The sequence below is a fragment of the Netta rufina genome (genome assembly GCF_964035555.1).
Source record: "Netta rufina genome assembly, chromosome: 26".
Taxonomy (NCBI): Eukaryota; Metazoa; Chordata; class Aves; order Anseriformes; family Anatidae; genus Netta; species Netta rufina.
In genome coordinates, this window is record NC_140150.1 from 2,348,385 (window position 1) to 2,373,091 (window position 24,707).

The window sequence follows — 24,707 nt, forward strand, 5'->3', positions numbered from 1 at the left end:
GGCCGGCACCGCCAACAAGGGATAATTTGATGGATTACTCTGTGGGGCTGAGGGGCTCTCCTTAATCCCCTTTGTGGGCCTGTTTGACTAGACGCGGAGCAGAAGCCCCCAGCCTCAGGCAGAGAAAAGGCGGCTCAGCGGGGAAGGTTTTACACCCTGACACAGAAATACGGGCCCTGGTCATGTGGCAGTGGATAGAATCTGCGCCCGTTACCGCGCTGCGGAGAAAGGGGGCACCTGGAAGGGGCTCTTTTTTATTTTATTTTTTTTTCCCCAGTTCGATTTACATTTTTATTCTTCAGCGAAAAAATAAAAATAAAAAAGAGGGGGTGGGGGGGAAAGGCTGAGTCAGAGCAAGTGCCAGGGCGATGGGCACAGTATTTTAAACAGCAAAAATGAACTCAAGTGGAAAGCAGAACCAGCTCATCTCGCATTTGCCCTCCCACTCCAAAACAGGGGCTCCTCTCATGAATAAAAGTAAGAGCCCGGCTCATGCCACAGCAAAAAAAAAAAAGCTGTACACAGTAGGGCCTCATCTGGAGGTTTGAGCTGTTTGTGGCACACCCGACGCCAGCTCAGGGGAGGGTGACCAGCAGGAGTGAGACTGGAGTGGGAGCTGAAAGCGATGCCTCTTGGGTTGCGTTGCGTGTGTTTAGGGGAGCGTGAGGCTTCTCCATGCTTCGTGAAGTTTGGAGATCAGATGCTGGCCCTAAGTGGGTGAAATGCCGTGAGGCTGTCCTGCCCTGCAGCTGGCACCAGCAGTTCCACCACAGCTCCTTCAGTGCTCTCTGAAGATCCTTCTGCAGCTGAGCTGTAGGATATTTTTTAGGGCACTCAGTCCTTCCCTGCATCACAGCTTAGCCTGCTTGGCTTTCCAGACAGTGTCCCTCATGGAAATGGGACCGAGCTGCAGACCAGGTTTCAGCCCTTCAACCTCAGCCCCTGCATGGAGCTCAGCGCCCAGCTCCTCCCTGCACCCTGCTTTCACTTGGCCACGCTCCTCCTCGTGTGGGCTGGGGCAGGATCTCACCCAGCAGCCCGAAGCCCTGCGTGGCTGCAGGCGGGTGGACGTGCTGGTGATGCCTGCCAGCTGTGGGAGAGTTCCTGGCACCCTCTGGCATCCCGGGCTGTCCGCAGCAAGCTCCAAAACGTGTCAGCGTGGCCTCTGCTGTGTCAGTGACCTCGCGAGCTGGAGGCAGTTCCTGGTTTGTTACGGGAGGAGGAGAGGCTGGAACTGGCCTCTGCTGCTCTGTCTCTTTCTCTGGCCAGGCTGGCAGGCAGGGGAGCTCAGGCAGGAGCTCCTGCCACGAGCAGTTCCTTTGTCTGCCAGGGGGAAGAAGCAGGTTGAGGACAGGAGGTCAGTGGAGCCTGGGGGCTGTCCTGCTGTCTGTTTGATGTTCTGGGGCAGGGTGAGGATAAAGAGTCCGCAGAGCTGTTGGCATGGCTTCAGAAAGAAGCGTGAAATACCAGCGACGTGCAGGGTGAAGGGCAAGCAGGACATTTTTTCCCCATTCTGCAAACTATCCCCCTGGCATGGACGGTGCCGTTAGCCTGCCAGGAGAGGAGAGCATCCTTTCCTAATGTTTGTTCCTAAAAAATGCTTTGACCTTATCCACCTTATAGGGACCTTCATTTGCTGTCCGTAGCCTTTCCCTGGTGCCTTTGCTTTATCCAATTGCTCAAAGGAGGACTGATACCAGCCTGTTTCACGTGCCCTTGCTGCTTACTGCAAAACAGGGAAGACACTTAGAAGTCACCTGCCCTCCCTGATCGACCATTGCTTGAGCAAAGCACTGCTATTGGAAACAACCCCAAAGCTCCCAGAGCTTCTGCAGGCATGCAGCAGTCCCCAGGGCTGGCTCTAGGACAGCCCAACCCCACAAACCACCAGCACAAACCATCTGCACAAAACACCAGGACAAACCATCAGCACGAACCAGCAAATCTCCCAAAGGGGAGATGCAGCCCCCCGGTAGCTCCAGGCGCTTAGAGCTTGGCTCCTTCTTCTCTCTTTTGCTTCCTGCTCTCAGTTCACAAAATGGAGATCGTAGTGAATTGCTTTCAGTCTCCCTGCTTGTGTTCCTTGGGCAGGGATCAGTCTGCTCTCCACAAGAGCACCAACCACAAGCTGAGCCATGACCTTCCGATAGCCCTAACAGCAGGATAACCACCTCGTGGGTGCTGCAAGGAAGCAATTGCTGCCTGGCAGATAAAACAACTCCCAATCCCAATAAATTTAAATGTCTCCCTTACGAACAAACCGCGTGGAAGGTGTTCTGAGCTGCCTTGGGGACGTGCCCCTTCCTCCAGCTCCTAAATGTCTGTAGCATCCAGCGTTTTTCCTAGATTGATAACTCCTGGTGTCTGAGCTGCTGGGTGCTGCACCGCGGGGTAAGGGAGGGAATTTCGAATGGGCTGTGGCCCTTGGGTCTTCCTTGTTCTCATCTAAGGGGATTTCCACCCGCTGCTGCTCTTTCCCTAAGCTGAGCTGCCGAGGCCAATATAATGGAGCCCCTGAGCTCAAAGGAAACGCAGAGTTAATTCAGGGAGACTAAATAAATTGCAATTCTCCCATCCCTGCTTAATGACCACTCCCCTCTCCCCACACTGTGAATGGGGTCAAGGAGATTTGGAGGGGGGGGAAGGGGAGAGGGTCAGGAGAGGTCAGGTGAGTTTTCCATTTCATCCCGCGCAAGCCTGCCAGAGCTATTCTCCATGGTGTATTTCACATTCAGCGGCACTGAATGGCCACTGATAGCTGTGAAAGGCTCTGGCACTGTATGAACAGCCCTTCCCGAAGCGCTCGCCCTTGTGCTTGCTCCCACCCTTTCTTCCAAAGGGCTTCCAGGGAGCGGGGAATTAATAACGTTCAGAAAAAGCCCCTCGGAAGGTTGGAAGTGTAACGCTGTGGTTATGAATGGCTAACAATACCCCTCGCCCTCCCCTCTCCCCGCTGCTCATTGGCAATCAGTTCCTGCATCGAATCTGCCCTGTGGTGGGGAGGAAAGGTGTGGGGCCGGGTCACCTGGAGCAGCCCCTGCCCCGCACCGTCCCCTGCCTCCAGCCTGGCAAAGGCTGACCCAGGGAAATTTCTTCCCGTGTAAGAAAGGGTTTGGGTTGTTACAGAGCCAGGCAGGTCACAAGTGCTGGCAGATCTCCACGGGCTGATCATTGCTGCGGCTGTTTGTTCATCTGCTGGGTAGCAATAAATCAGAGGGGTTGCTGCGACGCACAGCAACATCTCATCTCTGCACCCACGGGGGTGATGGGGAAGGCTGCAGAGCGGTGAGATACGGACTCTTTGGAGGAAGGAGGGAATTTTTCTCAGCCACCTAACTACACCCCAGTTTTATTTATAAAACAGCTGTCCCTCCGTCATCATTCTGTCCAAGCACAGATGCAATTACTTGTAATATCCTACGTTGTGAAGATTTGAGGAGATCAGGAGGAGGAGAAGCTTCTTTCGGTGCGTGTCCATTAGCACACAGTTTGTTTTCTCAAGGCGTCCCAGGGTCTGTTCCATCCGACAGCAAAAGGTGCAGCGCGGAGCCCGCTGGGGAGGGCACACGGAGCAGCGCCCGTGCTGCTGAGAGAAAGGAAGTGGGAGGTTAGCTGTCTGCTAGCTGTTTCGTTGCTTGGTAAGCGAGTCCCTGCATCTGACATCACCGGCACATCCAGCCCCGTGGCTGCGTGCGGCCGTGCACCCACTGCTGCTCCTCTGCAGCTCTGTGTCTGTACCATCTGTACCGCACTGAGCTCACCAGGGCGTTTGTCAAAACTTTTTCTCTAAGCACGTGAACAAGGAATCCATTCTGACTAGGGGAAAGGCACAAATCCAAGCCTGCTGGTCCCCTGCTGTGAAAGAACCGGACTCTCAGAAGCCGATCCCCTGGCTTCAGCCCTGCTCCTCCTGCCTGCTCCCTGTTACTGCTGCCAGGTGAGTCGTGCTCAGCAGAGACAGCCAGCCTGGCTTCCCCCCTTCTGGGTGTTGTCACAGGAGAGGAGAGGGGGTGCAGGAGACAGCAGACGCGCAGGAGGTGCAGTCCTTTGTTCGTAGGTGCTGGGCAGGCTCCTGTGTCCGGGTGGGTGGCACAGAGCTGCCCCGGGGCTGCCTTTGTGCGGACAGTGCGGTGCTGGGTGCTGCTGAGCTCCTGCCCTGTCCCGCCCTCCTACCTGGCTGCCAGGTGGAAGAGCCTCCTGGGGTTGATCTGCTGGTTCTCTGCAGAGGAAAGGAAGGAAAAGTTTGGGTTGTGAGCTTAAAACTAAAACAAGAAGACCTTGGGTTTACAAGTGCCTTGCTGCTCCCGGGGGAAGGAGAGGAAGAGCCTGAGCACTCAGCAGCAGGTGATGTCCCCGTGCCACGACAGCCTGGTGAATGGTTGTGGAAAAGCCCCAGCCGCGGCTCCTTTCTGCTGCTGTGTGCAGGAAACCCTGCACAGAAGGGCTGGGATGCAGTTTTGGGAGGGGTTGGCTGTTATCCTTGTCAAGGTGCTTGGCACTGTGTCCTTAGGGAGGGACAAATGCTGTCCCTGCTGGTAAAGCTGGGGGAAACTGAGGCCAGAAGGCCAAAAGTGCTTTCTGTCACGCAGCTTTTTGACCAGCCACCCCCTCAAATCAGTCCTCCTGCATAGCCTGCCAAATAAACTGTCCTGGCAGAGATGAGCAGTTCAACCAAAGCATTAGGTCTTGCTGCTGGGGCTGTTCTTCAGAACCAGACTGTCACCTGCAAAACCGAAGGCAACATCTCATGGTCTTTAAAATACCAATAATAATAATCCCCTGTGCTAAGGCTGTCTCTGCTTGCTGGTTCAGCTCCAGACCCCTCGGTGATGGGGAGCAGCATGGGAGCAAATGGGGAGCCCTGCTCTGCCTGGGACCTGCAGGTGCCCGTAGTGCAGAGGATCTGTTCCTGAAGTTTCTTTCTGTTCAGGATCTGTTCCTGAAGTTTCATCCCGGAGTTTCTTTCTGAGCTGGTTTGGGACTGGAGCAGCAAAGCACTCGGTGGAGAGTGGCTTTGTGAGGCTGGTGCTGGCAGCCTGTGTTTGCTCAGCACCGTGCACGAGGGGCCCAGTGCAGGCGTGGCCGTGGTGCTAACAGCACCAACAACCCCGTGCAGCTCAGCGTTATCAGGAGGCAGGGAGGGCCCTGAAACCAAACCCTCGTGTGTACCTGCTCGGTTCCTCCTCTGTTTGCCTGCAGCCTACTTAAGCAGCTTTTCCTGAATGCCGCGTACCCGGCTGGCTGCGGGGATCTGCTGTCACCGCTCTGCCTGGGGGAGGTGAGTGCTGCCTTCTGCCTCCCTCAAACCTCCCAAATCTTCGTTTTCCATCTCTCTGCCCTGTCTTTACGGATCAGATGCTTTTGGTAGTTTGCACCGGCAGTTCTTTGCAGCTAAGTCCATCTCTCGGTTTTCTGTGAGCAAAATAAGGAGATAGTTGGTGGGTATTGGGGCGAGATGTAACTTAAACAGAAAAGAGTTCGTAATCTATAGGTGCTGAGTCTGTGACTTGGTTGCTGTAGGTAACTTCTGATCGTGGGTATCGCCACTGGGTACGCTGGAATTTGTTTTTTCATTAAAGTCCTTTGAGAGTGTGGAGGGGGGAAGAGACAGATCTGCTCTTCCCTACTGATAAGCGATCCAGCCTCTGTCCCTCAGCCTGAAATTCTCAGGCAGCTGGGGAGATGTACAGGTTCATGCTCCCCTCCCCGTGCTGGTTAATCGCTGCTGGAGGTGTCGCTGGGATAAAGGGAAGAAAAAAAAGTGTTTTTTTTGTTTATTGTGCGTATGTGTGTGTGTGTGAGACATCATTTACTTAATGTTCGTTTCCCTTGGGATAAATTTCCCTCCAAAGCCTGGACTACAGCAGTGAGGATCCCTGTAGACAGCAGCCATTGCAGCTCCCTTCCAGGTCTAGCTCCAATAATTTTGTCTCGGGAGCCTGCTTCCTCCAGCTAACAGCATCAAACCTCATGCTGCTGGAGGGCTGCAGCTTAAATTCCTACCCCAGGGCTGTCAGCCAGCTGGGCACCCATCGTAAAAAACGAACAAGGCTGAGACATCCTGTGTCTAGCCCACATCTAAGAAAGGTGGTTGCTGCCCCCAGTCGCTTCCTTGCCGATAGAGTGCAGGAGAAGTAACGCTGGGTGTAGCTGGGGCCTTGGTGCTCCTTTGAAGGATGTGTAGTGATTAAAAAAATCTGCTGCTCCCTCCCCTCTGCCGTTAGCTCGCTGTTTGACCTTGGGCGAGCCGTTTAAATGTTCGCAGTTGGTAAAAGAAGGTATCCTTTGTGACAGTCAAGGTCTAAGCGTGGAGGGGGAAGGCGAGGGATTCCAGTAGGAAACTAATCAGCGCTTATTGTGCCTAATTGGCAGCCTGTCAGCTCCTGAGCTGGGGAGCCCTGCCCCTTCTCTGCACAGCGAGAGGCAGGGAGGGATGCTTGTAACTGTGCAAACCTCACCACCGTGCCTCCTGCTTCACCCAGCTGTCCCCGTGTGTTTTGTTTTGGCTGATGGCGAGAGGGGAAGAAAGGGGAAAGGCAGCAGCCATGTAAATTGTACCCGTCTAACGCTTGTACAGTGATGGAGGCCAAACACGTGTGCTCTGGAAAGCTGGGGTCTAGCGGCTCCTCCTGCAGGGCTGGCAGTGCCAGGGGCTCTGAACACACTTCACACCCGTTTCGGCCCCCTGACAAGCAGCCCTTCCAGCTCTGCAAGGCCTGACCCAAGGCCAGGCACAGCCTCGAGTCCTGGTGGCCTCAGGGTGCAGAGGAGGGAGGCACGTGTTGGCCCAGAGATGGTCCCTGCAGCAGGAGGGGACATCTCTTGCTCTCTCCTCTAATTGAGGCAAGAATTTAGAAGGGGACAGGGCTGCAAAACTGGATTTTCACCTTGTTCCTCCTGCTGGGCTCACTCTCCACAGCTAAGGAAGGCAAACTGTACCAGTTAGCCTCTCTGGCATGAAGGAGGTGTACCGGCAGGTAAACAGCCACAGCTTCCCGGAGTCAGGGAGGGAGCAGGCAGAGATAAGCACCTCCGCTGGAATGTCCCGCGTTCTGCCCAGCCTCCTTCACACACAGGACCCAAAGCTCCTGGGGGCTGAGCTGTGGTGGGACCGGAGGCAGAAGGTTGTGCAAACCAGCAGCACAGTGCAGGGGGTGCTTTGAGGAACGAGTCCTGTGCTGGAACAGTTCGGGACAGCGGGACCTGTGGGAGCCAGGCATAACAACGAAACTCACCAGTGGCTCACGTAGGGTGTGAAGTCAGAGCAGACAAATCCCTGAGAATTCAGTTTGGTTTGCTCCTGAATCAATGTCTGTGCAGGAGCTTGATGTCACCCCTGTGCTAACCCATTCTACCTCTCCCAAAGTAACCACAGGCCGTCTCCCCAAGATGCTGTTAGCCACACAGCAGTTGGGACTTGGCTGGATGCTGGCAACCTCACAGGATTAGGTTTTGTTGCAGAGTGCCATAGTGGCAGGCTCAGCACAAGTTTCTAAGAGGCATCTGCTTCTGGCTGTTCAGACCCTGTCCGGATCCGGTGGCCTCTCCCCTCTGAAGAAGGCTGGGGAGAGGGAGCATGTTACAGGGCAAATAAATGACTCAGACTAATGAGTAAGGTAATTGCCGTTCACTGTTAGACGAGGCTAAAGTGGGTCAGGTTTGTTTGTGAAACTCCACAGAGGCACCATCTGTTCCCTGCGCCCCATCTCGGAGGCTGGAGGCAGGATTTGGGTGAGATGGCATCCCCGGGAGCTGGGGGGAGATGTGTGGTCAGCAGGTGGTGGTGCAGGTCCCCGGAGATGTCCCGAGTGGCTGCAGGCTGTGCCTGCCTCCATCCTCCAACGGGAACTCCTAATTGATTTCACTGGGAGAGGGGACCCAAAGTCCTTTCTGAGGTTAGGCTTTGTGTCTCGGCTACAACTTCCCATCTATCGGATGAGGTTGGACGGGACACTGAGGGGTCATTAGGCCTCCCGCAGCCCCAAGGCAGGGTTGGGTTTTCCCAAACTGTTTCTGACAGGTGCCTGTATCACCTGCCACAAGCCCTTGGAGAGAAACCAGGCATGAACATAGCTCAAGCCTTAAAACCCCACAGCTCTCCCAGGTGTCCTCACATCTGTAAGCCTGTGGGGACAGCGTTTGTCTCTTTCAGCCGTGACATGTCTGTGTGGCACCTGCTTTTAGTCCTGTCTCCTACCCCATGTCTAACGAGCTGTCTCTTCTCTCAGACCACAGCATGTGAGCAAAAGGGGAAGCACAGAGAGGGATCTTGGCCTGCCCATGCTTGGACTTGACATTGCTGGGCCCGCATCTTGCAGCAGGAGGAAGAGGAGAAGGCCGTTTGCTCACTGATGCTAAAAATGGGAGGCAGCATCCGTCTAGCAGACCGGGATCGGAAGCTCCAGAGCTCGCCCGTGGGACATCTCCGGGATCGCCGGAGCGCCGCAGCCCTCTGTCCGTGAGGCTGTGGGGCAGCATGGCGCACAGAGCGGGGCTCAGCACGCTGCTGCACAGCCGCCGGGCCCAGCTCCTGCTGCTCAACTCCCTGACGTTCGGCCTCGAGGTCTGCCTGGCTGCCGGCATCACCTACGTGCCCCCGCTGCTGCTGGAAGTGGGCGTCGAGGAGAAGTTCATGACCATGGTTTTGGGTAGGCAGGTTCTCGCTCGTCTTCGAGGGACTTGTTTCCACTTCAAGGGGTAGATCAGAGCATGGAGGGGTGGCTGCAGGATGGCTGTTACACCAAGGGCAGCCTCGTGTTTGGAGGGGAGGGCTATGACCCAGTGAAGCCTACTGGGTCCCTGAAACATCCCAGGCTTTTGCTGCAGTGTGCATATACTGGAGTCCTGTCCGGTTCTGTCCCCTAACACTACCTGTTCTTCTGTTCCAGGGATAGGACCAGTCCTTGGCCTGGTTTTTGTCCCACTGATCGGGTCTGCCAGTGACCACTGGCACAGCAGCTACGGCCGGAGGCGGCCTTTCATCTGGATGCTGTGCCTGGGAGTCCTGCTGAGCCTCTTTGTGATCCCGCACGCCAGCAGCCTGGCCAGCCTGTTCGCCCTCAACACTCGCCCGCTGGAGATCGCCTTCCTCATCCTGGGCATCGGGTTGCTGGATTTCTGTGGCCAGGTCTGCTTCACCCCGCTCGAGGCCCTGCTCTCGGACCTCTTCCAGGAGCCCGACAACTGCCGCCAGGCCTTCTCCATGTACGCCTTCATGATCAGCCTGGGGGGCTGCATTGGCTACCTGCTGCCAGCCATCGACTGGGGGGGCAGCTTTCTGGCCCCGTACCTGGGAGGGCAGGAGACGTGCCTCTTCAGCCTCCTGGCTGTCATTTTCCTCGGCTGTGTGCTGGCCACGCTCTTTGTGACTGAAGAGGCAGCCACCCAGGCAGATGCCCTGGATGGCGCAGCGCTGAAGGATGCTCTCCCGAAGCCCTCCCCTCCTGCCTGCTGCTCTTGCCAGCTCTCCAAGAGCCTCCTGCAGGCCAGGCACATGGTGCAGGCCCTCAGAAACCTCTGCACTCTGCTGCCGCGGCTTCACAGCCTCTACTGCCGCATCCCCAGGGTCATCCGGCGCCTGTTCGTGGCCGAGCTCTGCAGCTGGATGGCACTCATGACTTTCATGCTGTTCTACACGGATTTTGTTGGGGAAGGGCTGTACCACGGTGTCCCCAGAGCCAAGCCGGGCACAGACGCCAGACGCCACTACGATGAAGGTGAGAAGTGAACCGCCTGCTCTAGGGCCTCGGGGTCTGTTCCCTGGGACAGGAGCATTTAGTGGGAGCTAGGAACGGGCTCAGCTCTGCCTGTAATGCAAAAACTTGTTACAGGGAACTACACCTTCTGCAGGTGCGTCAGGAAAAAACATTCCCCCGTGACCAAGAGAGCATTGCACAGGGGACTGAATAGGGAAACACCTCGTTCTCCTCTGAGCTATGAGCACAGAAATAGATCTGGCAGCACAGCCCTGGCCTGGGGCTGAATTGTTAAGTGGCAGAATGGTCTGGCAGTTTGCATGCTGAACAGCACATACCTGGCTCTGTCTGCAAATGCTGACCACCTCTGCCATGTCCTTCCTCTCCTCCTCCCTCCTTTTTAAAGGAGAGGTGATGGTGCCCCTCATCTCTTGGAGGGCAGGGGTCGAAAAGGCTTTGCTACATCTGCCTTCCACACGACTGTGAGTTTCCCTTCTCACAGCTGTATCTGGGGAGCCCTGGAGCAGCTTCCCCAGTTCCCACCGCTCTTTCCAGTGCTTCCTGTTACTGCTCACCATGAGTCAGGAGCTGCCACATGCCCACCATGAGATCCTGCTCGCTGTAGCACATTACCTGCTTACTGTTGTCTGCTGTCCTCATTTTGGCTGCTGTGTTGTGCCAGAGCCTTGACTCCACTGCCCAGCCCTTCTTTCCCTCCCCTAGATCCAAGTCCTGGAGGCATTCCCCTGGCCCTCCTCTAGCTGTATACCCTGCCCTCAGAGTTTTCCACCCAGTGCCTCCACGAGCTCTGCAGTACACTGCCTCTTTGTGCTGTGCCTCTGTTTAACTTAGAGGGAGCTTAATTATTATTTAACACTTCCACTGTATAGCTTCCAGCAGGTCAGGGCTCCATTGTGCTAGCACTCATAGAAACACATGTTGAGTAATGATCCTTGCTCCAAGGAGTTAATGGCTTTAATTCCCTGAAATCTGATAGATCTTTGCAAAGGGTAAGGTCCGGATTGCTGCCGGATGCTGCCGTCGCTCAGTGGATGTTGTATACTTTCCCTTGGCTGAAGCACAGTTTCTTGTTGTTCCTTTTGTTCTCCCGCTGGTTTTGGCATCAGATAAGAGATCCTGGTTCATGAGCAGGTGACACAGATCCTGATCAAGAGCAGGAAGGTGAGAACCAGAGCTTTCCAAGAGAAGAAAGGCGTTTGCATTTCTGTCTCCCCCTCTCATCGCCCCTCTGGCCTGAGTTGGGCACTGGAGGGAGGAATGAAGCCCGAAGGCGCTTGGCTGTCTGAGGCCTGGGCGCAGTCGTGGCAGTGTCCGTCACCACCTCTGCTTACCCACAGGTGTCCGGATGGGTAGCTTGGGCCTCTTCCTGCAGTGCGTCACATCCATCTTCTTCTCGACAATCATGGACCAGATGGTGAAGCGCTTTGGGACGCGGGCGGTCTACCTGGCCAGCGTGGTGTTCTTCCCCGCCGCTGCCTTCGTCATGTGCCTTTCCCGCAGCGTCATCGTTGTGACCGTCTCAGCTGCTCTCACGGGCTTCACCTTCTCTGCACTCCAGATCCTGCCATACACGCTGGCATCGCTCTATCATCATGAAAAGCAGGTAGGGACCTGCTCCAGAGGGCGATGTGCAGGTAGCTCTGAGGACAGCTTGGGCAGCCTCTTCAGCTGCTTGTAGCTGCCCCAGTCAGCTCAGGCCATGGCAGAGAAAAACCTGCCTGTGTTCAGAGGTTCTCCTCATGTGCCTTTTGTCTCCAGGCTGCGTCTTCTCTGAAGATTTATCTGGAATTGAGGAGAGAAGAGAGTTTAGCATCTCCTTCCCTAGGCATTCCCTGCTCACAAGAAGCATTTTGCAATTTTAAATAGTGGGGAGTGGGTGAGATGGGAGAAAGCTAGGATTAGCGCACCAAAAGAGATGCCCTATGGTCCTCTGTGTTTTGCAAACATTTAGGGAAACTGGTGCAGATTAGTTGTTGCCATGTGTTTTCTGCAGCTAAGTCACATCTGCAGAATTGCCATTTAGCCCAAGGTGCTAAAACAGGTGTAAAGTCCTGCTTTTGAATTTTGGTCCGTAACATGAAGAGCAATAAAATAGGAAGATTTTTCCTGTTCCCCTAGCTCCATTAAAAACAAACCTTGAGAAACTTTTGCCATAACACAAAAGCCAGTAATCCTGTCCCACAGATGATATCCTTGTGGCAAAGTCTCGGGAGGTTTCTGAGTTGCTCAGTGGATTAATAGCAGTTTCTCTTGTGCTGCAAATGCAAAATTAATTTGTGGTTTGAGAGCAGCTCTTTCATCCCGATGGCAGGCGGTTCACTGTGCAGTGAAATAAGCAGGAGTCCTTACCACAGGCATCCAGATGTTCACATTGAACAAATACTTGTGACCAACCCGTCCTGATTTGCACCAGGCACCCCGTTAAAATAGGGGCATGAGGGAGTGTTCTGCTTTGCAAAAGCTTCGGCTTGCCTGGGATCTCCCATGGACATAACATGGAGAGAATGAAAACCAAAGCCCACAGGCTGGGAGTGTGAAGGCCACACGCCCAACTGTTTGCCAAAATCTTGCTGGGGAACAACTCTCAGTACAATGAGGTGTGGGGTATAGCAGGGTTTGGTCTTTCTGTTGCCCTGACTTGAAAGCTTCTCCTTCCTCTACCAAGAACTTTCCAGGGAGACCCCACAAGAAGCAGTCCCTCAAATGCCATTTGCAGAAAATTCTCCATCTTCTCCACTTCTATTCTTTTCTCTTCTCTTACTGTTGAAATCTGTCATCATTTTTGTTTGCCTTCCCTCGTTCCTGCTTCCTCTCTTCCCTCTATTTTTTTTTTTTTTAATTTCAAATGCTCCTCCTGAAGTCAATCAGCAGAGGGGCATCCAGAGTGGCTGTTGCTTCCACCCTGTGCGGGATCGTTGGCGAAAGCCTGCAAGGCCACCCCAGCTGGAGCTCCTTGCTTTGCACAGGCTCTGTAAGTCGCTCCATTCTCCTGCATGCCCTCTTCATCTCTGCATGGCCACTAAACCTTGTCTAGAGCAGGAGGGAAAGATCTGCATGTCCTAACAGCACCTGGAAGCTTGCTCCGGTGAGATGCATGGTGAACATTCACACCTTCTGCATGAGATTAGGGAGAGGTAGGTTCCTCATTCCCACCACTCCCCGCCAACTATAGAGGGAGATGAAGCTGCTGATTGAGGCACCAAAGACTCTTGGGGTTTATCCTGTGTTACGCAGGGTGATCTTAAAGGATGTGTTCTCACTATGCTCATTCAAGTGAATATCTGATTAAGTCATTTTCTCGAGATGCAATTTCTGTGAACTAGGTACTCAGACATCTGAGTAGAGCCCAGGGAAAGCTTTTGGAAGCTGGCTCCCATTTAGTGAAGTTCTCATCTGGTTTCTCTTCTCTGACTGAACCTGAAATTGTTTGTGTTCCAGAACTGCAGCCATGGCCTGGGGCAGCACGAACAGAGACTGCCGGGTGCTGACATACGCTGGGGCAGGGCTGGGTGTAGCTGGGTGGGTGCCAAAACTGCTGTAAGCTCTGGGATGGCCTACGACAGAGCTGGAGTGCCCACTCCTGCCCCTGTTCCCTCCTGTGACCCGTGTCCTTGCCCCTCCTGCAGAAGGAAGGGTTCCTTAAGGATGCTCCTCTGAGCCCTGCAGCTGGGTACGGTGTTCTCTGCCCTCAAAGAAGTGCTGTTTTTTCCTTTTGGTTTCTTTGTTTGTTCTATCTCATTGTGCGGATAATAGATTAACGTCCTTCATTATTTGCTCTACGCCGGACAGCTCAGTGCTTGTGCAAACGCCCTGGAGTTATCAAGCTGGGGTGTTTTTGCCATCTGCACACCACTGCCCCTTATTTATTGGCGTTAACATGGGGAGCTTTTTGATCCAAATACTCTCCATGAATACTGCTGGAGTGAACCATGCCCCCGAAATCTCACAGCCTGGGCAAAGTGAGGACAAAAAAAAACGGTGAGAAGAAAAAGATTTTCCTTCCTCCGCTTTTCCAACCTGAGTGGGGAGGCTCAGGTCAGGCAAATGAAGCAGCTCGCTTGAGGTCACGCGTGCAGGGTCTGCTGCAGAGCTTCTTCCTGAGCTCCCAGCTCTGTACCCACCTCAGAGTCACTGTAAGTATCCTGGGTACTGAGAAGGGGCCGTGCACCCAGGGCTCTGAGCAGTTCCTCAGTCTTTAGGGCTATTCTGCAGCAGTGTTTTGAGTCCCCAGTCCACCACCTTACAACCGCTCGTGTTTGCACTGACTCTGGGATGTGCCCAAAGTGGGCTCTGGCCCTGTGAGCCTGCATCAGCTGCTTTTGGGTGGAGTGAAGTGGAGCTGGCACCCAGGGAGGAGGTGACGACCCGGGGCTCGGAGCAAAACATCCCCGAGTGCAGAGCCCGGGCTGGCGCTGGGCTGTGGCACTGTGCTGCGCCGTGGAGCTTGAACACAACAAGGGCACCACTTGGCCAGTTTCCCCAGTGAGTCAGGGTTGCTTTGAGTCCTGTGCCAGTCAGGAAGAGCCAGGCTGGCTCCTGGAGGCCACCACACGTGGGCCAGGCTCACTGCAGGCTCCACACCTCCAGCACACGGAGCTCAGAGTGGTTTTGCTCTCGCACACAGCAGGGACCCCCGTCCCCCTTCTCGCTTTCTGGGCGCCACCCTTCCTACTCATTCCTCATGTGCCCTTCTTCTTTCCCCAGGTATTTTTGCATAAATTCAAGAGCAAAGAGGAGGAAGATCCAGCTCGGCTGGACAAGAAATCAGCCTTCCCTAAAAGCCTTTCCAGCCAGAAGCTGACTTACCAGAACGGACATGCTGGGGGCCTCTACTCTTCTTCCTCCTCCTCTTCCTCCTCCTCCTCCTCTCCTCCTCCGGCTGCCAGCTCAGCTCTGTGCGTCAGCTCCTCCTGCGACGTCTCGCTGATGATGATGGTGGGAGAGCCGGACTCGGTGGCTCCTAGCCGAGGGATCTGCCTGGACCTGGCCATTTTGGACAGTGCTTTCCTTCTCTCTCAGGTTGTCCCCTCCCTCTTCATGGGGTCCATCGTGCAGTTTACGCAGTCGGTGACTGCCTACATGGTGTCGGCTGCTGGCTTTGGCCTGGTGGCCATCTACTTTGCAACCAAAGTTGTCTTTGATAAGAGTGACATGGCCAAGTATTCGGTGTGATGGGGAATGCCCAGGGGCAGCACGCGGGTGCCTTCACGTGGTGAAATGAGCCTTGTGTTGTGTGTGCTCTCCCCACGCTGCTGCTGGGCCCCCCGGGGGGTTGCTCTAGGCCGGGGGCAGGAGGCGTGCAGCAGAGCTAATCTCAGGTGTAAATATGAGGCATCAGGGCATTGTGCTTCAGGCCAGCAGTGCTCTCCACGTGGTGCCTTTATCAGATGAAAGCACTGCACAGCCAGCACCAAAGGAGATTGTACAGGGGGACAGAACGGAAACGGACTTTTCCTTTAATAACGGGTCACGTTTCTGTCATGTTTCTACCTAAACTGAGCAGGAGAGGCAGTGATATGGGAGGGGAGGAAGAAATCACTGGCTCTCCTGTTTCCCAGCTATAGATGTGTCCTCTTACCCTGCTTGTTGTAATTTTGCTCAGCTTCTTGAGTAACACTTCAAAGAGGGCACTGGGAGGAGATTTCCTTGGGAAAAGGATGGGTGGCTGAGGTTTGGTCATGGAGCAAAGGGGTGCGTATGTGCACACGCGTGCTTCAGTCTCCCTTCTGACTGGGAGAAACCCTTTAGGAGAAAAGTTACTCTGCCTTGTTTGGGAAAAACAAGTGACGTTTCACTAGGACCAATTCCAAAAGGTGACTTATCTTTTACATATGTACCAAGTTTCAGCAGATGAGAAGGACTTCTTAATTTATTTTTTTTTTCCTGAATGATTGTTTTTAGCTTTCCTTACAGTTCTCAGTAACAGATCTCTCACTCCTCAGGGCCTGGAGCAGCCACCTGTTCTCTCCCAGTGCCTCCCAGCAGATCTGGGCTGGTGTGCCTCTTCCACACCTGACCCCTAAAAGATGCTGCAGTACCACAAGGGGGTTTTCAGCCCTGTAACAGTGAAGTAGAACAGACAGAGCTCTCCTGGAAGGCTGTCTGAGAAGAAATGTTCAGGCTGGAGGAAGCTGCAGGGATTGCTTGTCCACCGACAGCCAGCTGAACTCGGCAGCAGTCGCTGCTGTACTAGCTACCTCGTGTTGCTCGCTGGCTGTGTTTGTGTTCCTTCGAAGAGGTGGCCCCAAAGCAGCCTTCCAGACCAGACCCTTTCCAAACAGAAGGGCTTTTGGCTGTGCTTGCAGGCTGGCAGGAGTGTGTGTGCAGAGCACACTGCATCACGGTGCCCTGGTGAGTTAAAACATTGCCAGCGCTCCCAAAGCAGCTGCTGGAAACAGCATCATGAACACTCCATCTGCTGCTTTGAGAACAGGGCAAGCCTAGTTCTTGGTGTGTTGGACGAAGGAAGGAGCAGAACAGAAACTCTCGGTGCTGTTTGTGCCTGTGGTTTGCTGATCCAGATTACACGTTTACTATGTTACGCTTGTTTTGGCCTTTTTTTTTTTTTAATTTCCAGAGGTCAAGATCCTTACTGAGGCGCAGCATAAACACAGTTACCTGTGAGAGTAAGGCAGAGTGCCTGCTGCACCGGGACCGATGCTGCTGCCTTGTTTAGGTTGGGCAGCCCTCAGACGTGAGTCATCTGCCCTGGCAGAGGAGCAGCTGCAGCTGTGTGTGCTTCTGGCCAGCCCCATGCCTGCTGCGAGTGGACCAGCTGCAATAATTCTGTGGATAGCAGATCTCTGCCACTTGAAGATTCCTCATTCACCAAGTAGGAGTCCAGGTCCTGGCCCCCAGTCAGCACTTAGGCTTTGAAATGCACAGAGAAAAGCATGAGCTGGGCGTTCGGAGGCTAGGCTGGGAGCATGCAGGAGTTCGTCAGTCCTTAATTTTGGCTGGTCTAAACAAAGTGTTTTGTGAGTAATTTTCTGTGGAGGTGTGTGGGCAGTGAGATGCACTGGTGAGGTTCTGCTAAGGGCAAAATGTTGCTATTTTTGTGAGGTTGTGTCAGACCATTCCTTGGCATGGAAGCCAGGTTACTCCCCTGCTGTCTGCAGACGGGTCCTGAGAGAGCTTCTCCTAAGTTTTTTTAAAGTATCTTTCCTGTAAAGGGTGACTGTTTTTGTTGCATTTCTTCTCAAATTATATGTCTACCGGCCTCCCTTTCCCACAACAAGGTCTGTGTGCTGACTTGCAGCTGTTCGGGGGATGGATCTGGTGGCTGCTTAACCACCTACGGAAACAGTTTTTCATCTGCACTTCCTACCCTGGTCTCTGTCCACTTCGGGCTTCGGAAGGAAGTTTTTGAGGCAAAATATTATTGCCAACGGTGGGGTGTTGCTGGGACGAGTGCTCCTAGCAATCAGTAACCTCTGACCAAGATTTTTCAAACAGATCCCCACCTGAATGCTGAAATCTCTTGTCATTTGTCTAAGTGCCTGTAGAATACTTCCAAACCAGCCTCAGGTCTACTGGTCTGGTGACGAAGGCTTTGAATGCTTCATTAGGAACATCCCAGTGATCCTTGAGGAAGCAGTGGGCTCAGGAGGGTGTCAGCCTTGTTTTCTAACATCTTTGGGTTTGGAACATGAGAGAAAAAGATGCTGCAGTTGTTGATCCATATCTTCTATGTGTCCTTCAAGAGGAGAAGGCTCAAACGTGCCAGATTCCCCAGCAGACCTGCCCCCGGGGCTTGGGATTAGTCCAGAGAGGCACAGCCCACGGGGCTCCTCAGCCATCCCTGCTTTGCCCCTGATTATTTATCACTTCTGGAGCAGCTTCCACGTGTTGGGATCCCATACAGGCCAGCAGGGGACACGGGTGTGTTCTGGTAAAGGTGAGCACATCCCTTACTGTATGGACGTAAGGGTGTGAGCACAGCCACCTCTCCAGGACACGGTTACACCGCACAGGGATGGGACAGGCTCCTCCGAGCTGTCACTGGCAGCATTTCCATCTTGGGCTAGCTCTGTGGCTCCCTCTCCGTCCCTTTTGCAAGGCGGTGGCTGTGAGAGCCAAGCTGGGGACAGAGGGGAGCGGGGCGAGCATCTTCTCTGATCTGGGGCTCTTTTTGTGAACCTGTGGGCGAGGGACGGCCGTGTCGATGCCGGGTTTCTTTGGAGATCGCGTACTGTCTGCGAGGCGCGGCTGTTTTATTTATTCAGTAGAGTAAATATTTTGTATACGATGTCAGAGGATGGCTATAATAAATTTATATGAAACCGAGGAAATAAAAAGCGCTCAAACTGCCCAGCGGTGTGTGTCCCTATAGGGGTCGGGGCGGGGGCGAGCCGCCAGGGGGAGCCTCCAGCGAATTTGGGGCTGGGGTTGGGGTCTGGGGTTGGGGCTGGGGTCCGGGGTTGAGCACGGCTCTCGGAGCACCTCCGCACCTCCTCGTCAGCCGAATGTGCGGAGCTGTGCCCCGGGACTCGATCCCAGGCGTTCCCGGTGGGGATGCACATCTCATCCTGCTCGCCCCGCCGGGTGCTGTGCGCACGCACAGGGGTCGCTCCCCGCTGCCCCCAGCAGCTGTGCGAGGTGGTCGGTGTGAGCCAGCCCCGGGGGGGCTGAACCCAGCAGCATCGCAGCAGGCAGCGCCTGAGGATTGCGAAGAGCTGAGGCTTTCCCCGGCCCCGAAGGAATCGGAGTAATAGCAGGATTTATTCTGGAGGTGAAGCTGGGACACGCGTGAGTGACGCCGGAGGCGCACCGGTGGGCAGTGGGCTGCCCCTTGCAGGTGACCACGCACCTTTATCGTTTGCTTTGGGGTCTTGGGTTGTGCCGTTTTGTTTTGTTTTCCAAATATGAAACCTTACTCTGGCGAGGGAGAGTTTTTACTCATGCTCCAATCCTCGTGTTTCTAACAAAGCAGAGAAGTTTCGCATTCGTTTCCTTGGCTGTACAGTGCCTGCTGCAGCCACTAAGTGTCCTCCTGTCGCTTCTGAGCAGGCTGCAACAAGGAACTCCCTCTTCCTATAAGGGGCAGTGTCTGCCTCAGAAACGTTCTGCTTGCAAATATTTAACCCCAGAGCACCGTCACCACCAAACCCTGGGTGTGCTTTGAGAGCGGAGGCAGACCCGATTCCCTGCCCCGTGCACAGGACAGCACGCTCACAGGTTTCTATTTCTTACCCTCCTGCTTTAATTTTTGTCGTAGGGCCCGTGGATCCTGCACCGCAATGACCACCAGTTCAGAATGACCCTGTGAGCCTGGAAAGCCATCTCTGCTGGCAGAGGAACACTGCCTGCTACCTGCCAGAGGTAGCCCCATGCTCAGCTTCATGGAGTCCCTCAGGAGACCACAAGCGTGAACCCTGCACCTCCTGCACCTCCTGCACCACCCGCAGGGAGTCGCATCCCGCCGTGCTGGCTGGGGCCGGACCCACGGGTGCTGCTGGGAGCCCTGCAAGACAAATCTGGGGCAGAAAAATGCAGCGATGTCTGCATATTTCTCCATTCTAGCAATGGCCTGGCTTATGTTTCCGTCGGGGTCAGGGATGGCGAAGCATGCACAGACCAGAGGAGGTCCAGATGGCTCCTGTCTCCCACGAGGAGCCGGGGCTGCTCTGAGCAGTGGCGGCCGCCCCGCGTGTCAGCGTCCCCTGCGCCTGCGTCCTCCCGGCGGGTCACCGTCCCCGGGCGCCCACACTCACAGGCTGGCTTTCAAGCCAGACTCTGCCTACAACCTTTTTCTTTTCTTTTCTTTTTTTCTTTTTCTTTTTTTTTTTTTTTTTTTTAATTTTAATAATGCTCAGCAACAGAGGGGAAAGAGGATGTTTGTCAATGGAGCACATCTCTGTGCCTTTCCCTGGGGGTCTGGCGGGCTGGTGCCATGCCCAGGGCAGTGAATGGCTGAGGAAGAGGTGGGTGGGGATGAAGGAGCTGGGCAGGGGGCTGACGGGTGGCAGCATTCAGGCAGGGTGCCCTTACCTGCAGCACAGCTTCTGGCAGGCACTGGTGGGCGAAGGGATGGACCCAAGGCTGGAAGGTCACCAAAATTACACAGGGCTCATCCTCAGGGTCTCACAAACACCCCCATGGGTGGGGGTCCATAAACAAGCGGTGTTCAGCCAGGTTTGACCCAGGCAGCGCCGTGCTCACGGCATGCTTTCATCCCAGGGGGGAGAGAACAACGCCGTGTGCTGCTGCAGGACCCCGGCAAGGCTCCCGCTGCTCCTGGAGCCGATCTTTCCCGACCTCTTCCCCTGCTTTCTTGCCTCCTGCTGAAGGTCTGCCTTGGGACGAGTCCTCTGCCCTAGTGGAGCTGGAAGAGCTGCTCAGAAAACAGGAAAACATTTGACCAGGAAAACGCAGTGAGACGTTCCCTTATTCTGCAATGTTTGTTGTTTTAGGCTCTCCCCGCCAAGCGGCTCCAGGCGAGCAGCAGCCTGCCTGGTGCCCCCGAGCCCTGGGACAATCCCGGACCCCCCCCAGCCAGCCTGGCCCGGCCTCAGCACCCACGGTAGAAGCAGGACAGCGTGGCGTCGCGGCCCAGATGCCAAACTGGCTGCTAATGAGAGGCCAGGGGGGACGAGGAGGCTCGGCACAGCGCCCTGCCGCCCCGTGCCGGCATCCCGCCCGCTCTCCGCCCTCCCCCCTGGCAGCGGGGCCGCTCCGCTTCCCCACGCGCGGGTGGTAAACTGAGGCAGGGCAGGGTGTCTCCCCTCGGAGGTGAGAATCGCTTCTGCCAGAGCTTTGGATGTGGCCGGGCTCTCCACGCCGTGCCCCCACCCAAGGCAGGTCGGTCACCTCCATGGGCACATCGCAGGGAAGCACCGGGCTGGGCTCTGTGTGGCTCCTGGAGATGCTCCAACCCTTCTGAGTCAAGCACAAGCAGCAGGAGCTCAGGCTGAGGGGATAGAGGCTTCTCGGGGCTCTGGAGGAAAATATCCAGCAGATAGTGGTGGAGGAACTGACTGGGCATCATCCCCCTGTGACCGTCTCACCCCTGCTCCAGAATTGCAGCACCCACCGGGTGAGGCAAAGCTGCCAGCAAGCCCTTACCAACTGCCAGCTGCGAGCCCGGCACCGTGTCCAAGAAATATCCCAAGAAATAGCTTCTGGGAGGGAGAAAGCAGAGTGCCTCTGCCCGCTGGGATGGGTAAAAGCAGTCCGGGGACCAGCCGGGCTGGAGCTGTGCCAGCCCCAAATGCGCGCCTGGCTGGGGAGGAGGTTTCGGGGAGGGGGTGCAGCAGGACACAGGGTGGGGATCCCCGCGAAGAAGCAGAGCTGCCTGCCTTTGGGGGCTGGAAGCAGAGAGCAGCAGGAGCTGCTGGCAGCCGGAGAGGCAGGCTCGTGTTGTGTTTGGCTCTGGGCGCTGCCAGGGAGAAGCCAAGGAGCTGCAGAGGGAACTGCTGCCAAAGCAGCAGCCGCACAGCAGGGAGGGAGCACCCCTGGGTGCTGCACGGGGACACGGCACCACCACGGTGTGGGGTGAGCCACGGGCAGGAGGTGCTCCCATCATGTAAGGACCAGCTCTGTCCTCGCACAGCCCTATCCTGCACCCGTCTCTGTGCCCTGGGAGCCTCCGGGGTGACCCTGCTATGGGGATGGGTGCGAAACGGAGCCCACCGGGGTCCAGCACTTTGTGGAGTGGGCTGGCAGCTCGGTGTGGTGGCAGTGGTGCTGGCAGGGGGATGAGCAGGAGGGAAAGCAGCCAGGAAACAAGATAGGACCTTGCCCTGCCTTCGCCCCGAGCTGTCAGGCAAGCCTCCTGCCTGCGGGCATGGAGGATGGGGAGGTGTTGTGTTTACTCCTCCAAAAAAGAGACCTTTCGCCCCAAAACCAAACCTTTTTGTTGTGCAAATGCAGCCGTCTGGCAGGTTTGGTCGTATACAGGAAACTTTGAACCCAAGGGCCGGGGCTGGTTTCATTTTGAGGTGAGTTTTTCAGTTCGCGGTGGTATTTGGAAACTGAGCCGCTTTCCAAATTTGGAGCCTGTGTTTTTGCAAGCTGCTGAGCATGGCCGTGGAGTCCAAAGCTTCCCCCTGTCCCTCCCGTGCGGGCAGCCTGGTTTGGATGGAGCCACTGTCGCCGTCCCTCTCCCTTTCCTCTGCAGAGCTTTGCCAAGCCGGGGATGAAGGAGCTGTCGACGGGGACGGGTGCCCGTGGTGGGAGAGCTGAGCCCCTGAAACAGCCCTGGGGGGACAGGGAAGGGGCAGAGGAGGACGAGGCAAAGCTCCCTCGCGCACCAAACAGCGGAGTCAGGAACTCGCTGCTCTCACGTGGGGCTCGGCCAGGTTGATCCTGCCAGCAGCCCCAGAGCCCAGAAACATGAGCAACTTCAGCAACGTGAGCTCCAGGCCCTGTTTTCAGCTGGGGACACAGGAGATGGGTGTCCTCACGCTCACCTCCTCCTGCTGCATCCATTGAGATGGGCGAGGGGGAGCCCTGGGGCCTGCTCCCACGTCCTGGTTTTCCTCTGCTCGGCAGGGTGGGGACTCCAATGCCCTCCTGGATGTGCTCTCAGCATGTCCTGCACCTCCTGGGCCAACGTACTGACTGCTCTGCCTCCATCTCCCCCTTCTAGGAGGGCTACGAGGCAGCAGGGGCTCTCTCCGCGAGCTGATGCCCAGCCTGATGGCACTCAGGGCGAAGACACACTAACCATGGCCCGCAGATAGCCTCGGGGCTAGAGCATGGGTCTGGATGCCTGCACTGCTCCATCACAGCCTCAGGGCTCTCCCTGTCCCTCCGCAGTAGCGGTACAAAGGGACAATTGCTTCCTCCAAAGGTCCTATGGCGCAGTGCCCCCAGCGCCCACGGATGCTGCCCTGCCACCCCGGGCTGCGGACCCCTGAGTCATGGAGCCACCACAGGGCCACCTCCATCCAGCCGATCCCTCCTCCGTGGCATCCTGCAGGCGCTGGCAGAGGCGCTGGGCGAGCCCAGGCGGGCCTTTCCCCGGACCAGCCCAGGCTTGAGCGTCAGGGCTGCGCACAAGCGGGAGTAAACAGCAAGCGGGAGCGCGCGGAGCCGCCGCCGCGCGCGCCAGGCTCACGGGGACGGGATGCCGACCGTGCCAGGGATGGCCACCAGCAGAGGTACCAGTCCCGTGCTGTTTCCCCTCTCCTTTGCCAGATGTGAATGTGTCGGGATGCGTGCGGTGGGGAGAGGAGCGTGGATGCTCCTGTGCTGTGGCACGGCGCGGGCAAACCCTGACCCGCAGACCTGGGGTGGGCTGCAGGGGATGGGGCAGGATCCGTGCATGTGTCCTGTCCTGGGGAACTCCTGTCCTGTCCTGGGGAACTCCTATCCTGCACTGGGGACCCCGTGCTTTAGTTTTGCAGCCTGGCAAGGTGCGGGTGGGCACCAGGAGCTGCTCCCAGTGCTGCCAGCAGCGCCTTCCTGGCCCTGCGAGTGGAGGTCCTGGCAGTACCAGGTACCTCCGTGCTCTGCCTCTGCCCTCCGATTTGCATCCCAGGGTGGGAGCAGAGCCCGGTGGGGTTATTGGTGACGGTTTGGGAGCTTTATGGGGCTGACCAGGTGCTGCTTGCAGCAGGAGTGTGGCAAGCACTCTCCAGGCTTCTCGGAGCCTTCCCCGCGTGGTGTCTCTCGCCCCAGCCAGGGGAAGGGAACTTGTGAGCCTGCTCAGCCCCAGGGGAATCACCCACACCCCGGCAGGGCTGAGCAGGTCTACCCGGCTCCACCAGCTTACTGGGCGTGCTCTGAGTCACCCGCAGCCCTGCTCTTCCCAGCTCTGCAGGCGCCTGGGTGATGCCCGCAGGCATCCCGGGTGCTGCCGCTGGGTCTCATCGGTCACCAGCAGCAAGCACGGGGAACGCGGAGCATCGCCTTGCTCAGGGCTCGCTCCTCTCCTTGCCTGCCCACAGCCTGGCCAGCGTCCGCGCGTGGCTCTGGGTAGAGCTGTGCCCTGCACGTCCCTGCTGCCTGCCTGCTCTCCTCCCCTCTGCGGGATGGGAAGAGCTCCAGGGCTGGCAACTGCGGGGCGGGAGACAGGCAGCAGCGTTGGCAGGGCTCAGCGTGGAAATGATTAAACACCTGCGAGGGGTAGGAGCGAGAGCATCCCAGTGCTCTGCAGCTCAGGGTCCAAGCCCTGCAGCGTGTGAACCTCGCAGAGGGAGGGGTCCCAGCGGCACCTGCACCCCCCAAGGGCTCCGTCCCTGGGAGCAGCTGGTTCCCCTCGTTCCTCCCTTGCAGCCCCAGGCAGCGCTCGGTGTCCTGGAGGTGGCAGCGGGGAGAAATCGTGGCCTGGGGCAGCCCGCGGTGCTGGTGGGCACAAGGGGAGACGGGAACCAGGGACACGGGGATCAGAGGGATGCTGCAGCCAGGCCGAGGCAGGACAGGAGCCCCAAAGCTGCTCCCAGCTTGATGGTGGTGGCACCAGTGTCCCATATAACTGGGCCAATAGGGCCAGAAGGGCTGCTAGGCATCCTGCCCGGGGCGTGACGGCAGAGCTCACAGGGAGCTCACGGAGGGTTCCTCCACGCTCTGACAGCTTCACTCGTGGCGTGGTGCTGGGCAGTGATGTGCAGGGGCCCTCCTTTGCCCTTGCCCAGCCTCGGGGACTTTGTCACCATGCACAGACCCCGTGGCACCAGTGCATCCCCATATCCTGCACACCTCCGTGCTCATCCTCGCTCTGCCTGCTGCATCCCCCAAAAGGTCCCCAGAGGGGCTGGGGGTGGGCTCCACTCTGCTCTGAGGCTGGCACGGTGCAGGGGGGCTGCCAGGAGCATCCTCGGACCAGGTCTTTGCCACCGCACTGCTGCTGCTGTCCCTCTGCACAAGCAAGTGAGCTTTCCAGTGCTGGGCGTCCCCCATCCCCCTGCTCCTTGCGGTAGCCTTTGCTGCTTCACGGAAAATGTGATGACTCGGCAGCCCCTGAGTTTCCAGGCCTGCTTCCAGCTGCTGGGTGGAGAAACCTTCTGCAGTTGTTTTTGGGTCTGGAACAGTGGAAGGCTTCGCTGT

General features: G+C 56.5%; 2 protein-coding genes across 2 annotated transcripts in view; both read left to right on the plus strand.

Annotated features, from left to right (window-relative positions):
• Positions 1-6,956: 6,956 nt before the first annotated feature.
• SLC45A3 (solute carrier family 45 member 3) lies at positions 6,957-14,888 on the plus strand (the record flags this gene model as incomplete). Its single annotated transcript, XM_084301935.1, has 5 exons — positions 6,957-6,977; positions 8,372-8,648; positions 8,889-9,716; positions 11,054-11,319; positions 14,421-14,888. 5 exons carry the CDS (start codon positions 6,957-6,959, stop codon positions 14,886-14,888), a joined length of 1,860 nt encoding a protein of 619 aa, XP_084158061.1.
• A 7,882-nt stretch (positions 14,889-22,770) lies between these two features.
• LOC311218855 (receptor-type tyrosine-protein phosphatase V-like) overlaps positions 22,771-24,707 on the plus strand; it is a 36,548-nt gene continuing 34,611 nt past the window's right edge. Inside the window, exon 1 of the mRNA XM_084301732.1 lies at positions 22,771-22,819. Coding sequence (XP_084157858.1) covers positions 22,786-22,819 — 34 coding nt within the window. The 5' untranslated portion in view covers positions 22,771-22,785. The remainder of the gene's footprint in view (positions 22,820-24,707) is intronic.